The sequence below is a fragment of the Camelina sativa genome, chromosome 11 (assembly GCF_030686135.1).
Source record: "Camelina sativa cultivar CO46 ecotype springtype chromosome 11, ASM3068613v1".
Lineage (NCBI taxonomy): Eukaryota > Viridiplantae > Streptophyta > Magnoliopsida > Brassicales > Brassicaceae > Camelina > Camelina sativa.
In genome coordinates this window covers 28,476,037-28,493,203 of record NC_141890.1, presented here as the reverse complement: position 1 = coordinate 28,493,203, position 17,167 = coordinate 28,476,037, and the positions used below count along the sequence as shown (strand labels likewise).

The 17,167-nt window shown below is 35.6% G+C and overlaps 4 protein-coding genes and 2 pseudogenes across 4 annotated transcripts; 2 read left to right on the top strand and 4 right to left on the bottom strand.

Annotated features, from left to right (window-relative positions):
• Nucleotides 1-2,429: 2,429 nt before the first annotated feature.
• Nucleotides 2,430-3,176, bottom strand: LOC109131671 (uncharacterized). The gene has a single exon (XM_019242839.2). The coding sequence runs from the start codon at nt 3,082-3,084 to the stop codon at nt 2,590-2,592; it is 495 nt and encodes a 164-aa protein (XP_019098384.1). The 5' UTR covers nt 3,085-3,176; the 3' UTR covers nt 2,430-2,589.
• Nucleotides 3,177-4,910: 1,734 nt separating this feature from the next.
• On the bottom strand, nt 4,911-7,771 carry LOC104728344 (putative receptor-like protein kinase At5g39000 pseudogene; annotated as a pseudogene).
• A 1,186-nt stretch (nt 7,772-8,957) lies between these two features.
• Nucleotides 8,958-11,698, top strand: LOC104783433 (uncharacterized). The gene is made up of 3 exons (XM_087471878.1): nt 8,958-9,369; nt 9,978-10,834; nt 10,927-11,698. Exons 2-3 carry the CDS (start codon nt 9,980-9,982, stop codon nt 11,407-11,409), a joined length of 1,338 nt encoding a protein of 445 aa, XP_087328004.1. The 5' UTR covers nt 8,958-9,369; nt 9,978-9,979; the 3' UTR covers nt 11,410-11,698.
• A 1,600-nt stretch (nt 11,699-13,298) lies between these two features.
• Nucleotides 13,299-13,840, top strand: LOC147934534 (uncharacterized protein At4g04775 pseudogene; annotated as a pseudogene).
• Nucleotides 13,841-14,125: 285 nt separating this feature from the next.
• On the bottom strand, nt 14,126-14,695 carry LOC147934533 (uncharacterized). The gene has a single exon (XM_087471879.1). The coding sequence runs from the start codon at nt 14,693-14,695 to the stop codon at nt 14,126-14,128; it is 570 nt and encodes a 189-aa protein (XP_087328005.1).
• A 50-nt stretch (nt 14,696-14,745) lies between these two features.
• LOC147934532 (protein FAR1-RELATED SEQUENCE 3-like) lies at nt 14,746-16,234 on the bottom strand. Its single transcript, XM_087472667.1, has 2 exons — nt 14,834-16,234; nt 14,746-14,769 (listed from the first exon to the last, which is right to left on the bottom strand). Exons 1-2 carry the CDS (start codon nt 16,232-16,234, stop codon nt 14,746-14,748), a joined length of 1,425 nt encoding a protein of 474 aa, XP_087328793.1.
• Between the last annotated feature and the right edge of the window lie 933 nt (nt 16,235-17,167).

Sequence of the window (17,167 nt, the reverse complement as noted above, 5' to 3'; positions counted from 1 at the left end):
ACGGCTTTGACAGCTGCCTCAAGCTTCAACGTGGAGCGGCGGACGAAAGAGAATGTGTTCGAACTCACTGGAGGAACCTCGTTCGTATTCAGAGAAAACCCCTCGTCGATCGAAGGCTCGTCGACCAAAGAGGATATTTTACAAGGAAGGCCGGACGAACTGGGAACGGCCGAGTCAGTAAACAAGCGGCTCTGAAGAATGGCAAGCTTATTCATATCAGAATTTGTGGAGTCGGAAGAAGATGGCCCGGGGGAAGGGGATCGTGCCCGGCGTCGGATGGATCTGCCAGAGTCTCCGGAGTCGTAGGGGGTAGTTTGCGGTGGAAGGATCAGCCGATATGGATTTGGAAGAAGCCATAAAAGGAAATACAAAATAAAAGCAAGTAGACAAAGGAAAAGAAGAGGAACTGTTCCTTATAGCAAGGGAAGAGCGGAAGTGAGAAAAAAGTTAGGAGGTGAAGTATTTATAAGCGAAGAAAGAAGGGTTTTGTAGCCATCATTGCGGATTAGAGGAAGGGGACGTTTGGAATTTTGAACTTCACGCGCTAGTAAAACCTCACGCGCGAGATTGGACAGGCTTTCTCGAAGAATGGAAAAGTCCACTCGCGACCTTCCACTTGCCAGATCTTTGTCCTCAGGAGACCTTTCGGATTCCCAATATTTATCTGATTCGGGACCCCTTCGGCTTCCGAACATCAGAGACAATGTGTAGCAATCCGAGTCAAGAGGACTGCAAGGCAACAACGCTCGTCGCCGAAGCAACATACAGTTCTCCGCTTAGCAACTACGAACTGAAGGTGGGGGGAAATACTGTTATGGGTGGATTCTCCTCCCCACACAAGGCCGAGTCCAGAGGGAATTTCCCTAGGCCCAAATGATCATCTAAAAGGAAGGAAAGGTATTTCGGTCCTTTTCGGTGACGAACCGACACGACTTCCTATAAATATGGGCGTACGATGTTCAAGAAAGGCATCTAAGAAAAAGGAGCTAAAACGGTACAAAGACAACAAGAGATAAATCGTCCTCCAGTCCGAAGCTTGAGTCGACGAGCTCTAAGCTCGTCTTCCTTTTTCCTTTATTCACCTAAATTCATCTCGTCTATCGTCGTAGTCTAAATTATTGTGCTCCGGCACCGAGTTATAAAGAGAGATGCAACATCCTTTTTTACCGAACGAAAATCTTTAATTGTGACCGATATGAACATCAACACCTATTACCTCAAATGTTAGACTACTATGCGGAAGCGTGAAACCGGAAACGTACCTTCACTGGTTTAATGATGAATATGGCATGAATCGCCTCAGAATTGATGCAGAGATCGGGGTTGAAATCAACCACAAGCCACCGTTCAAGTGCTCTCTCCGTTGATCTCTCGAAGCTTTCTCTGTCTAGAACGTTTTACTCTATTACCTTTACCTATTAATATTGTTCCTCCTACAATTCTCTTCAAAATATGTAGTAAACCATGCATTATCATTTAGAGGTTATATGGTGAGTGCAGCAGTGAGTTACTTACACTCATTCATCCTTTGGATCTGAATCATTAACATAAAGTGACATCAGGATGAGTGTAAGCCAAGTCACCTTCTGAGTTGATACGTTTCTCCTAACCTGTGTTATACTTTTCTTCACCAAGACTCATATAACTCTCCTTCCTATTTTTACCAGTTGCGGTATTGTTTTCAGGTTCAGTTCCGACGGTAACGGCACAAACGCAGCACTTCACAATTTCATAGCAATGGAAGATTTTACACACATCTCAAGAGCAGAGCTAGCCACTTATAGAGCCAATTAAGATTTCCTCCCTAAGCTTAACGGCCTTTATAACAACCCGTCAAATGCCAGATCATGTGTATCACTTTAAACTGTGAACTCAAAACCCCTCAATTTGGCTTAGAAGGTCTCTCACACACTAGCTTAAAACAGTTCAAGCGCCTTGATGAATCTGAAACCTTCGGTTCGACTACAAAATTAAAGAATGGAGATTCTTCGTCCACAAACTTCATATCTGAGTAGGCATAAATGTTTCCTTGGTTCATACGACTCGATGTGTATTGGGTGGAGCATAGGCAATTAGGCATAGCTTTCCAATCTAACTTAATTGGTCAAAATTCGAGGTCTTTGGGCCATTGGAGGGACTTATCCAACCAAATTGTTTACAAATTTTTTGTTATTACTGTCGTACAACCAAGGCCTTTAATCAGTAGCCACCAAGATTTGTAACCTAGTGAATTTATTCTTGTGTCGTTGTTGCACCACTATCTCGATTATGATTCTAAATCGTATGTTACACGTTAGTGAGAAAAAAAAAAAGACTTTGGATGTACAGGGAAAAAATCATTCATACTCCTCATAATTGAAGTTCAAAGTCATGGGTGGTGATGAATGAGTCTTATGGGTCAACCATTGACTGACAAAGCAAAAGAAATATTGTTTGGAAGAAAATTCTGATATCTTCACTTCTCTATATTTTTAAGTTTATGATTATAAAAGCTCTCAATAATTAAGATCAATAATCTTTAGAATAAGACCCAAAATTTAATTGTCAAAAACAAAAGACCCAATTTTTTTTTTTTAAACCCTAATTCTCCTAAAGAACAAGACGATGATTAACAACTTTCTTACGAATTGTCATTAAATATTTTACATATCCCTTTTTCACGACACATCGATTACCGTTAAAACCGACGAGATCGATGGATGTTCGCACGCCCCGGCCATGGCTATTCCAAGGAGGCAACTGAATCTTCGCACGACCCATCACAACAGTTCCGTTGGATGTTCCAGGATCTCTATAGGAGAATCCTCTAAGCAATTCTATGTAAAGATACGGTGCGGGAAAATCTAAAGGAATCACCATTCTTTGGTTAACCACAAAGGAATCCTTCACCACTTTTGTCCCGTATTCTTTGGTCTCGTCTATCCATGCCTTGATGAAATAGTAGTTAGGGCCATAGTATGGTTTCGAAACATCTCTTTCATCCATTGCGAATGCTTCAAAGATGTACACTTCTAACTCTGTTTTTACGTCATGATCACGAATCAAGATCTGTTTCGTTTCGGCTCCTTTCTCCAAGTTCATCATCAAGAAAAGTAATATACGATCTGGTGTCCTAGGGTTTGAAAGTAATATATTTATTATATATAAAGGCGTTATCCTTAAGAAAAAAAAATATATATAGGATTTAGTACTTAACGAAAAAAAAAAAATTCTTTTCGCGAGGCTATTAGCTTAAATTTTTTTGTTGATTGTCCACAAATATTATTCTATATATGCTCTAAAAGGATATTCATAATATTTTTATCAATGCCATTGATTTAAGAAAAATAATAATTAAAACAGGAAAAAAATGGATGGGAGATTTGCCCCCAGGAAAAAAAATTAATAGTTGAAAATAAAATATTAAGAGAAAATCCTTAGATTTTTATTGTATACTGTTTTTAATCAACATTTACATACATCTTCAATATCAACACAATCAATATAAACATATTAATTAAGCAAAAAATAATATGGCTCATAGAAAAAATATCTATCTATATATATAAAGATAACTTTCCTCTCTTCTCCTTCCTCTACATCAGCATCCACCTAAACAATGCTATATTTCTTTTTATTAAAATTTACTATTTTAAATATTTATTCATTGCATATTTATTACTTATAATTAATAATAGTAAAAATAAATTTTAAAAAAAAATTAAGTAAAATTAATGAAATTTAAAATAGCAAAAACAATAAGGTAATAGAAATTTGTTTTATTAAATAATGAAATAATAACTATATAAAATGAATTAAGTAACATAAATGAAATTTTCAAATAGTAAAAATAACACTATGAATATGTTAGTAATAATGTTATTATTCAAATTGTAACCAAAAAATGATCATATTGCAAAATTTATAATGTGTTAATGAGTTTTAGAATGGAAGTAAGATTGTAATGCATGGTGGAGTAAAAAGCCAATATATGTAATTATATTTATAAAATTCTAAACATATACATAAAATTGAAGTGAAACATTAGTTTCTAAGAAACATATACTACAAAGATTTATTATTAAATTTCACTTAAAGAAAAAGAAAAGATTAATTACTCAAGTAAACTTAAAAGTTTTGATAAAAAATGAAGACATTGTAAGGGTCACACTTTTTTTTGGGAAAACTATAACAAAGACTCTTGAAAAAAAAATCCATTTAAAAAAAGATAGAAAAAATGATACGTAAGCCGTTACAAAAAGTGACATGTAATATGTGTAGCATATCTCAGAAGACATATTATCAACTGGAACTACAATTCTATAAGATGATAAAAAAGTGAAATATAAAACAAGATTTCATCAAGATTGATTTTAACCCAAAACATTGGGAGAAACAATATTTTTAAAGTACACTATGTTTAACAAAACGAAACTGAGATTGCATCACAAAATTAACATATAAAGTTTTAGAAAAATATGTCATTTGGATTAGTGAACGGATATTCATTGTCGAGTTTAACCGTTACACCATCTAAGCATTCTTGATTTGGCGGAAATTCTATTATGACAGGTGATGCACTTGGACAACCCTGTTATAGCGACATAACACTAAAAAATTTCATAGTTTTTTTATAATTTTATATTATACTTGTTTAAGTTTCTTTAATTTTTAATATACATGATGCAATGTTATATATATTTAGTGTATAGACAATAAAAAATTATGTAATTGAATTGTGATTTTGTATAGATATTTCCATTATGTAATTAAGGAAAGTAAGATATTATGGTTAGATTTTATTACAAATATTTTATTTAACATTTACTCAAATAACAAAAAATTAATTATATAAATATTACAAATAAAAAATTAGAATACAAAATATATTTCAAAAATGTTAATATAGATCTTAGCATATCTGTAGAAAGATATATAAATTTGAGTTAGCTAATTATTATTTTAATTTAAACTGCTATTGTTTCTTTGCCAGCTAATTTAAACTGGCAAAGACTGTATAGTTCCCAACCGTATATTGTAAGTACAATAATGTTTTTATTCAACAATTATACATACACAAAATATATAACCCTAACCAGAAATGTAATACTTGTTTATCAATCCATCAAATTTACCGTGCTTTAGGTTCTCCCCAACTTGAACCACTCCTCTCATTACCAACCTGAGGAACAGAGTCACTGGCTGCGGTCGATTTCGCTTCCTCTCCTCTAGTCCTACTAAACAAGTCATCTTCTCCGTCGGTAGTTGTACCAACCTCACCAAGAGGCATTAGATCTAGAGACTCCACATTGTCATTCTTCTTATCAGTCTGATGAAGCTGAAGCGCAAACTCAAGCGCCCAAACGACTTCGTTCATCGATGGCCGTTCAATACCGCGATCTTGAACACATCTTACAGCTATACCACAAAACTTCTCCAATGATGCCGAAGTGGTATCAACACTTAGATCTTGGTCAATGATCTGATCAACAGTTCCTTTCTCGTAGTTTTCCTTTACCCATCGGATCAAATCCGCTTGCTCTAGTGGATCACTTTGCATTTTGATCGGTCTACAGCACAAAACCTCGAACAGAACAACTCCAAAGGAGTACACGTCAGATTTTTCGGTCAAGACTTGACGGCGAAAGTACTCAGGGTCCAAATAACCAAGCGTTCCTCTGACGACGGTGGAGACATGCGTTTGAGAAGCACTTGTAGGACCGACTCTTGATAAACCAAAGTCAGATACTTTAGCGACGAAGTTTTCATCAAGAAGTATGTTTGTAGTTTTGATGTCTCGATGTATGATCGTGTGCTTCGCGCCAGTATGGAGATATTGTAGTCCACGAGCGGCTCCAATGCAGATCACTAGTCTACGTTTCCACGACAATGGAGGATCAGAGAACTTATCCCTCTTGTAGAGATTGTCCCTAACTGTGCCATGTTGCATATACTTATAAACAAGCACCATTTCGTTTTCGTCGCTGCAGTATCCGATTAGAGAGACTAGATGAACATGTCTGAGCTTAGTGAGCATCTCAACCTCTGTTTCGAACTCTTTGGCACCTTGGTTTGATGTAATATCCAGCCGTTTAACCGCAACAAGCGTGGCTCCACCATCTATTCGTCCTTTGTAGACAGTACCAAACCCGCCTACTCCAACAACTAGCTTGTCCTCAAAATCATTTGTGGCAGATTTGATTTCGGAGATGGAGAACCGACGACAGAGATCCGATGGGAGTGATGTGGCCAATTTTGTTTTCGTGGTATGCACTCCAAACTCGTTGCTCCTCTTCTTCTTCTTCTTCTTCTTCTTCTTCTTCTTCTTCCTCTTTATGATAACAACAACACCAACAACAAACATTGCTAACACAACTGAAGAACCAACCACTGCAAGTATAATCACCAAAACATTTGACTTGTTATTACCTTTTCGAATCTGCGGCGTTACACTGTTTGGTGGTACCACAGGATCTGGATTAGGTCCGGCGAGGTTACCATCAGGATCATTAAGCTTAAGAATCTCAACACCGTTCATAATAGCGTCATAATACTTTGGATTAACGCTTCTCAAGGGATGCAAGTCAAGCCGTAGATCATGCCTCACACCACTTCCCAAACCAACAATCACATTATAATCAAGATACATCGGAATCCAAGAACCACCGCTCAACCTAAACACATCCATCTCAAGAGTAACAATCTGATTGTCGATAAAGATTGAGAAGACACGTTGACCCGCTTTGTTCACTTCAAGTAGTCTCACAAAAATGTAGCCTCACAAGGTAGTTAAACCCGGCGTCAACGTTGAATAACCAAGTTAGGTTAAAATTCAAGTTTAGCTCAGGGTGATCTGCGTTCCCCATTGAACGTGATGTGGCGTACACGTCTTCCGGCGCAACGTACGCAGGAGTTTTCACCGTGTAGTTAATCTTTATATCTCGTACCATCGGAGTGGTTCCTGAGTTTTGATTGAGTACGACCTCATCATCGGAAAGCCATCGTCGGAACATTCCCGAATCTCCGACGGTTTGTCCACCTACGTTTAACCGGTACACCGACTCGAAAGCGGTTGAGTTTTCTATACGGAAGTCAACTGAACTACCAACGTTTGTTATAACGTCGTCATATCCACCCTTTGAGTAAAGCCGTTGGGGCATGGAGACGATCTCGATCCCGTTGACGAAAGCTAACGAATTCGTAGACGACGGCGTGAACGTGAGATTTAACGTTTGATTAACCGGAATTATAAACTCTTTGATTGTTATAAACTCTGTTTTGGTTTTAGAAGCTTTTACCGTTAAGTCAGCGCTGAAGTTGTTCAAGAGAGTGAAGTCGTTGACTTTGACGGAGAAGAAGGAGTTGATGGCGTTGAAGTTGGATCCGTATCGGGTCGGGTAAAAGTTTAACCGGAGAAATTTCGAACCGGGGGTAGTCACTTGGAAAGTGTAGGTGTACTCAGATCGGAATACTCTAGCTTTCATGTATGGGATCTGAGAAACACCTGATTCTTGGTATGAGGCTTCTGAAGTGAACGAAGCGTTGACTAAATTAGACGACATGGTTTTGGGATCTTCAACAGTCCAGTTCCGGCCAGTATCGTCGAGGTTGTTGGAAGTATCGCCGCAGTTGAAGAGAAAGACATCAGCTGGCTTGTATGGCGCCGTGGCTCCTTCTCCTAGGGTGGTGGTTGAAATGAGAATAGAGAATATTAACAAAACGTGACGGATCATTGGGATTGTAACTTAAAAAACAAAAAGAGAAAGTTTAACAAAAAAGAAATATTTTTATTTTCAGAACAAAAAAGAAATATATTTGGTGTTTCATGGTTTGAAAGGCTTAGACATATATATAGTGTCGAGTATTTCCTTCTTTTTAATCGTAACTATCTTAGACCAACTCCACTCAAGATCTTGGATCAAGTTTCTCTTAATTAAACTAATCATATTATTAATATTAAACTAATCAAATCAATCCATTAACAACTTAAACTAAATCACTCTTCCATTAAAGAACCTTTATCAAGGTTGCTTAAACATTAAAATAATATTTATTTAATAACTTTTTATTAATTATCACATTTTTAATAAATTATGAAATAATAAAAACAAGAAAAAGTTAATTTAATTATTTATATTACATGAAAAAAGAAAACAAAAATATTTTACATAATTCAGAAATATGAAACATATTTTACAAAACTTGAAAAGAAGAGACAAGAATATGGTGGGGAACTCATTTAACAAGATATTGTTTTGCAAAAAACATTTTGATTGTGTTTATGTATTAAACTACTGTGATAATCAATTTCAATATTTGACATGTTTATGTAAATTCTATTATCTTTTTACAATGTATTGTAAATATTTTCTAAATTTTCTTAAAAAGGTTTATAGGTAAAAAAAAAAAGAGTAAAACATAAGAATTATGAATATAAACACAATATTTTGAATTATTTTTTATGATGTTTTGTAAGTGAAAAGTTATAATAAAGAAATGTGACTGTTCCAAAACATTCATAGCTCATAGGAGCTGTATATATTTTAAAGAAAATTTGAGAAGTCTTTTTTATGTCAGTAATTCTAAAAAAAACAAATTTTAAACAATACATGTTTATCTCTTTTTAATACTTGAAAGTTGTTAGGTATTAAAATTTGGAGTTATTGAACAATTAACATGTAAAAGAAAACAATATTTAACTAATAAAAAATAAGGTTGGAGATGCATGAGTGGGCACATGGTGGAAAGCTACATAATGAATATTTAAAATAAAATAAAAACAGTACAAAAACGTGATCTTTTAGAATATTTCTTAGGATTGTTAAATCTATAAGGGAAAATTATAAATAAAGGATTTTTTTCTAAAAATTTGGCCATATACACTTTTTTTATAAAAGTTTGATTAAATAGATTTTATTAATCGAAAATAGCCAATTATATCCTTAATTATTTTTTCAGATAAATTTTGTTGTTTTGGAGCTCCATCGAGTGGGCCTAATTTGTTGTTTTGGGTTTTGACAAATTAAGGAAAATTTCACTTTGTCTCGACAAAGTAAGAAACCAATTACGGTAAAAAAACTTTTTCCAAAAGGGCTAATCGAGACAAAACCCTTCCGCCGTATCTCACCATCGTCACCATCTCGTCGTCACCATCTCACCGTCGTCTCTCTCCATCTTGACAATCTCACCGTCGTCTTTCTCCATCGTCACCATCTTTCTCCATCTTCCGCCAATTCGATTTCTTCACCGTCTTCCGCCGTCTATCCATCTTCACTGTCTTCCGCCTTCTATCCATCTGCTTCCTACTCGTTTTGGTAGTCTCCTCTTCACTATCTCAAACTCAATCCGGTTGAATTTCTCTTCTCCATTGCTCCTTGTCGATCGAATTGGGTATGTTAATTTGTGTTTTTTTTTTTGCATGTTTAAATTTTGTCCTTGTTTAATCTCGATTTCAATCTAGAATTGTCTAATGATAAGTAAATTATTAAATTTTCAGTTTGGATTTCTCTTAACAATGACTCCATGTTTATCGAATTTGGTATGTTTAATTGTGGAATTGTTTTGGGAATTTTTAACTTTTATCCTTTTGTAATCCCTTTTTCAATCCAGAATTCAAATGAACATCAAAGTTGTTTATAGAACATCATAGTTTTAGATCCGTTTAGCATATTGACCATATAATTCTTGATTTTTTTTGCATGTTGATTATTATTTTTTGTATTCTATTGACTTTAAAAGAAAAATTGTGTACCAGGGTTGATGAAACAAGATCGATAAAGCTAGTTAACAAGAACAAGAGTGATCCCTTTAGTATTCTATTATTTTTTTTCAAGTTTCTGTTAGCAGCTAATTGATTAGTAGTCATAGTTTTCTTGTTCTTAAATCATACTTTTAGTAATCTGTTTTTTTTGTTTTGTAAAATTGAAGTCTCATATCTTTGTTGATTTATTTCAGTTTTGGCTAATTTATACTAATTCATTTTTTACTTTTTTCGGCAGGAATGGAAAAGAAGTACCCTAAACGGCTTATGGAAGATGGAAGCGAGCCACAAGTTGGGCAGATAAATAACACTTGTCGAATGTCAATCTTACACAAAATCAAGAAGGCATTACCAGAAGAGTATGAGATTGTGAAGGGTGATCCAGTTTTCGCATCTGTATTTGCATTGTATGAGAATGGTCTTGGGTACTCAGCTCGGTTGATACACATCATCATGTGTAGGCAGTTGGTGACTAAGAGAAGACATGAGCTGTGGTTTGTGTTTGGTAAGAAGCCGATTAGATTCTCAATGCAAGAATTCCATGCAGTTACTGGTCTTAAGTACAATGCCGATTTCAGTCATGATTCAGAGAGTTGGACAGATGATAATGGGTTTTGGAGCAAATTGTTGAAGAGAGGTGGTATCATTACCATTCAAAACTTGATGAAGACCCACCTTGAAGCAGCTCCATCGTGGAGAAAAAAAGAAGATAGAATTCGGTTTGTGTATGTTTGTGTGATTGCTGGGTTGGTAGTGGCTAAGGATGAAAACAAAGCTATACCACATTCATACATCAAGCTGGTCATGGATCTAGAAAAGGTTAGGACTTATCCTTGGGGTCTTGTAGCTTTTGACCATTTAGTTAGCTCTATAGTGGAAGCAAGAAAGAAACTGAAGAACCCCATTAGTTACATCCTCAATGGTTTCTCATATGCTCTTCAAGTTTGGGTTATGGAAGCCATTCCTCTCATTGGACAACTTATGGGAGAGAAGATTGACACAGAGATTACAGTTAGCCGAATCTCTAATTGGAAAGGTGCTGCTAAAGTATCATATGATGAGCTCCTCCTTGTAGAGAAATCAATTGGAAACAAGGTCAGTTGACTTCTTCTTTTTTCTTTTAAGTTTAAATTCGAATACGTTGAGTTTTTTTTTTTGAATTGGTTTCTTTGTTATTGTTTTGTCAGGATGTTGTTTATCCATGCATTTCCTCCACTGGAAACTTTGATGTATTGGAGTCCATTGAATATTTGAGGGGTGATGAAATTAAAGATTGTGAAGTGGACAACTTGGAAGCTTTGATCAGATCTGGCTATGATTTTGGAGATCATATTTGGGAGAGTGGCGAAGGATATGGTGTGGAAGATGATAACATTGAGGATGTTGGTGTGGAACAATCTCAGACTGTTGGAGGGCACAATGAAGTTTCGGTTGGAGAGGAGAGTGGTGAGAAGCAAGCTAATATCCCAGAAGTGTCTAGCTTGAAGAAGAGGAAGAAGAAGCAAGTTGACCATGGAGTAGAGACACGGAAAAGAATGGTGCTATCTCAGAGAGCATCAACTTCACATTGTTCATGTGGAGATGATATGAAGCGGTTCTTTAAGGAGTTAATTGACTCTTCTTTCAAGAGCTTCACAGAGACCTTTGGGGAACGATTGCTAACAATGTAGAAAGATGTATCAGATATCAAGGCCTTGATATCCAGACCAGCAGAAGTGGATCCTAAGCCAGCAGAAGTGGATCCTAAGCCAGCAGTAGTGGATCCTAGTCCATCACGAGTGAAGCCCAAAACTTCGGTACGTAAGAAGTAGCTCAATGCCTTGTTCGATTGTAATATGTTGTGTGGTCTTTCCTTTTTGTTGTATCCTTGTTTGTATGTGTATGTTGTAAACATAAATTATGTGTTGTAACTTATGTGTCGTAAACTTATGTGTCATAATTTATGTGTTGTAACTTTAACTAAAGCCTTTCATAATTTTTTTTTTTGACAGGTTGAACTGTTTGATTTAGATAATCTGTTGATAGACCTCAATGTAGATACACAAGACTATCTAAAGAACACAGTAGGACACTTATCTCAAAAGTCTGTTGTGACCGGATTTGATCCTACACTTAGTCCCAAAGACGCGGGTAAAGATGAACCGGATGCGGTGTTGACTTTAGTTTCTGATGATCTATGGAATGGTTTCGAAGAGTGGAGTAGGCATCTCGAGTACGTGATTCAAATATTTTTATATACATGTTATGATTTATCAATTTTTTTTTGTAATCTTACAATTGTTTTACGTTTACAGAAGCATTCAACTGGGTCCAACTTTACTTGATCAAGAATTGTTTAACCGAGTCATGATGGGCTTCAAATGGCTTGGAAACGAGGTATGTGTCAATCTTTTTAAATATTATATTTTATATTCTTAAAGTAAGACAAACCTGAGTCTTTAAATATTTACAGGAAATGTATGCAATGATGTATATTTTTCGGGAGCATACATCTTTAGGCCGCCTAGAGTTGGATCGTGTAGGTTTCATGAATTGTCAGTTTAGCGAGCACGTCAAGGCCGACTACAATAAGTTTAGATCGGCAGGACGAACCCACACTTGGAATCACCTTTTGTTAGAGTATGCCAAAGGTGAACTGCCATCTCATGGAAAGACAGGAAAAAGTTGGGCTGTAGATTTGGATAGAATTTATCCAAATCACTGGATCTCAGTTTGCATTAACTTCAGACTAAGAACAATTGAAGTCTTCGACTGTAATCAATACCAAAACAGAAGACACGTTGAGCCATTCGCTAATGTCATCCCTCGTCTTGTGAAGGAGATTCACAAAAAAGGTTGATGGAAAAGCTCCCTTGTTGACTCCATACGAGATCATCCAGGTTCGTATGCCACCTAAATTAAATCGGTCAAGTTGTGATTGTGGAGTTTATGCCCTGAAGTATATCGAGTGTCACATGCGTGATCTATCTTATGAGTTGATTGACGATGAAAACATCAAGCAAGCTCGTTTGAAGTTGGCAGTCAATCTTTGGTCAGCAGCAAAGGATCCTGTGCTAGTGGAACGAATGAAAACTTATGTGCGTCCAGTGTATGCGGCTGAGTTTGTAGACCTTGCCTAATTTTTAAGTGTCTTTATGATTGTTTTGTAAATGATGGTTTTTGATGCTTTTGCTTGTTAGACTAATATCAGACTCATTAGTATTAATCCTCGATGGTGTTGATTTAGGACTGACTAATATGAGACTCAATAACATAAGGTCAGAAGCATAAGAACACAAAAAACACAAAAACATATCCGATTTAAATGTTAACATAACAACACAAAAACATATCCGATTTGCCATAATTTAAACATATCAGATTTAAACCAGCTATTGACCCAAATTTAAATGTTGACCCGATGTAAGCATACCGATGACCCGGTTTTTAATTCAATATTTAAGGAAAAAAAATAAAATTAGGGATCTTCTTTTCCAATAATTGATCTTCCTCTCCAATACTCTCTTCTTCTTCTTTCCCGATACTTTCTTCTTCTTCATCGTAAAAACTGATAGGAGCCATGAGCCAACGTTCTTCGGCTGGATCGTCAAGGTTACCATCGAGAAGTTCTCAGGTTGGAGTTCCGTGTAGATGCTGGTGTGGTGGAGAGATTAGAACCTACACCTCAAAGACGGAAGAGAATCCCTGTAGGAGATTTTACAGATATGTTGTTGGTGTGAAGGTAATTTACTTTTATCAGTCCTTATTCATCATTTTGCTGAAATTTATTAAATATTGTTATCGAAACAATGATTTTAGGAGAAGAAGGAGAAACACATGTTCCGTTGGGTTGATGATGTTGTTCTAGAGGAGATTAGGATGGTTGAAAGCAAACAAAACCAACTCTTAGAGGACCTAAAAAAGATGGTAACAAACAATGTGGAGCTCCAAAAGGAGATGGTGAAGGAGATGGAAGAAAAGATGGAGAAGAATATGATTGAGATCATCAGGCAAGAGCTAATGGTTGCAAAAGAGAGTATGGAGAAGTCGAACAAGCAGAGGATTTGTGTACTAGTCGTATTGGCAGTTTCAATGGCCTGGCTTTATAAGAAGATGGTATGATGTCTTTGCTTTCTGTATTTTGTTGTTATGTTTAACACTTTTTGTTAGTCTTGTTTTTTGTACTCTGGTTTTAATGAAAGTTTGATTGAAAGAAAACACCATCAAGGAATTTCAAAACACATGAGTATTATATTAGTCTTAAATCAACACCATCAACGAATTTCAAAACAAATGAGTCTATTAATCGAAAATAAAAACCATCAAACACCATCATTCATCACAAAGCAGCTGCCGTGAAATCAAAAATTCAAAAACAGGAATCTTAAGTTGATGCACAAACCATTGTTATATCACGATATCACAGGTCGTTCTGTTATGCCCTTCTTTGCCACACCGCACACACTTATGTCTCTTTGACCCTTGTGAGTTTTGTGATGATTTTATCTTGTCTTCAGCGGATTCATATCTTCTTTTTCTTCGCCGTCCTGGATGTCTTCTTGTTTCAGGTGGTCGAACTTTTGCATCTTCAACATACTGTGGGACTCGCCATTCTTCTTCAGGAACACCTATTGGATTAACAGTTTCCTCATATTGCGATCTCCATGCAGTAGTGGTATACACATCATCAGCATAAGGATATAGATCCTTGCCTATATCAAAAGCTCCTTTTATAGCATGTCTACAAGGGAGTTTTTGGATGCTGAACTTTCCACATGAACAAGTCCTTCTTTCTAAGTCAACAATGTAGTCTACTCCATTACCTTTAACCTGGATCTGCGATCTGCTCATCAAATAACCGTTCATGAATTTACCTTTCTCTATTCTTCTTGAAATATTTTTCTCCACCTCAACAGTTAAAGGATCTTTATGCTTTGCACTTAACTCTCTACTCTCATAAAACCAGCGTGTCATCATTTCTCTGATGCTGTCTAACAAAGGAATTATTGGATACTCTCTGGGTGTCCTCAAAGCAGCATTAATTGATTCAGCTGCATTGTTGGTGTTAATATCATACCTATAACCCGGAAAATGACAGCGAGCCCATTTTGTCACATCGGCTTCCTCTAGATAACTTCCAATAGCAAGACTAATATTGTTAATTTGCCCAAACTCTTTCTCAAACTCAGCAACTCTATAAGCTTTTGATGCTTTTGCAACCTTACCAGCGACACCTCTTCCCTTATGATATGTTATCACATTGCTAAGCAAGTGGTGGATGCAAATACCATGTTTAGCCAATGGATAGATGTTTCCAATTGATTTAGCAATCGATGTATGTCTATCTGACACAAATGATAAACCTTCTTCATCAGCTATAACCATCTTAAGTTTCATAAAAAACCACTCACATGAACAATCATTCTCAGAATCAGCAATTTCAAATGCGATTGGATACAAATTGGAGTTACCATCTACAGATGTAGCAACTAGGAGAACCCCTTTGTATTTATTCTTCAAAAATGTACCATCAACTACTATCACTTTCCGCATTGACTTGTAGAACCCTCTTGTTGATTGACCAAAAGAAATAAATAGATATTTAAATCTTCCATCAAAGTCAATTTCATAATTCGTGAACGTACCAAGATTCACTTCTTGTAGCATGTGCAAGTATTTTGGAATCTTAGCATAACTTTTCTCAGGAATTCCTCTAACTTCGTTAACTGCATACTCCCGAGACTCCCAAGCTTGGTGATATGTTAGCTCGCAGCCGTACCTTGAACAAATAATATTAACTATATCATTCGGTTTAGTACCTTCCTTCACGCCCTCATAGCTTTGCTTAATGAGATGTCCAATTGTTCTTGCAGATGGAGTCATACAAAATGAGTTTTTTTTTGAAGGGGCACATGTATGGTTACCCACAAACTTGTTGATTTTGAAATATGTAGACGCTTGTAAACACTCAGCCCGGAGACGCCAATTACAAGCACTATCAATGCAGCGTATACACCACCATCTCTTATCAGATTTTGTAATCCTATAGTCGCAGTTATATTTCATTGCATACATTTCCATAGTAGCCTGTAAAGCTTCCTTACTGCTGAAATATTCACCATTTTTTACCATTGAATCTTCCAACTTTAAACCAGCAGCATCACCAAGATTAGCATCAGTAGGCTTTTCTAATACATCATTAGTCGGCTTAGGTGAATTCTTTGAAATAATACCTACTGATTTTCCCACATCAACTTCCACATTACAACCATCGCTACTATCAACTGGCAACTTATTCAGATCGAACTGGACTTTACTCCTATCGCCATCAACTACTCTTTTGAATGTAACACACAACCGAATCATGTTTATCTTTTTCAGATATGCAAGAAAATTATTCATACCTCTATCATTTGTCAATACAATAGGAGGACAATCAACTTTAACCTCTGTGGGTAGATAACTGAATTCCACATCAAACATATTTTGCTCTATTTCATAGTCTTCTGAAACCATCACCTTCAACTCTTCAAGAGATGTAGTGGGTTGCAAAATCAGTAATCTAGCACGTTTTTCTTCATCATCAATAAATCTCTACTCCTTCTTGGCATCCAGTGTCCATACACCACAAGTAACATAGATTTGCATCATAAACAGGTAAGTGAAAGTTTTTGTGGAAGGTGGAAGAGATGGTGACCGATCACGTTAAGGTATAATGTCGATTTTTCTTAATTTGTTTAGCTTCTAAATAATTTAGAATATGTATTCATTAAATTTATTAGAACAAATCTAAACAATAATTACGAAATCTTAACCATAAATTAAGAATATTTAAAAAATATTCACTTTCCTTATTTAATTTAGTTTCTTTCTATTTTAAGGATATTCTAAGGTTTACAGATTACAAATTCTAAAATTTCTATGATATATCTTCTACTTCTTTTAGTATATAGGGTAAAACGTAGAAAACGAATTCTGAATTGAAGTAAAATGAAGAAAAACGTAGAATTCATATTCTTAATTTTGTAGAACATACAAAATTCAGAATCTGAAATTTTTATAACAAATTTTCCGTCTAAACTTCGTAAAACATGTACAAACTGTAGAATGAACAATCTAAATGTTTCAGAAAGAGAAAAAATCGTAGAAAGTCTATTCTAAACAATTTAGACCAGAAATCAGCAAATTACAAACTGATTTTTGACATCCAAAACATTTTTTTTTCAAATTGTTTTTTACACAGTTGTATACTAACATGGGTTTTCTGTTTGTTTATTGGTTCAAACTCCTTAAAACTTCACTATTTCTACTAGTAGGGGAATTTTCGTCACAATTGACAATCTTAAAAAAAAAAGTGTAGATGGCCAAATGTTTAGAAAAAGATCCTTTATTTATAATTTTTCCAATCTATAAAGTAAAGAGACAAACACAGAGAATGAAAAACTCTGG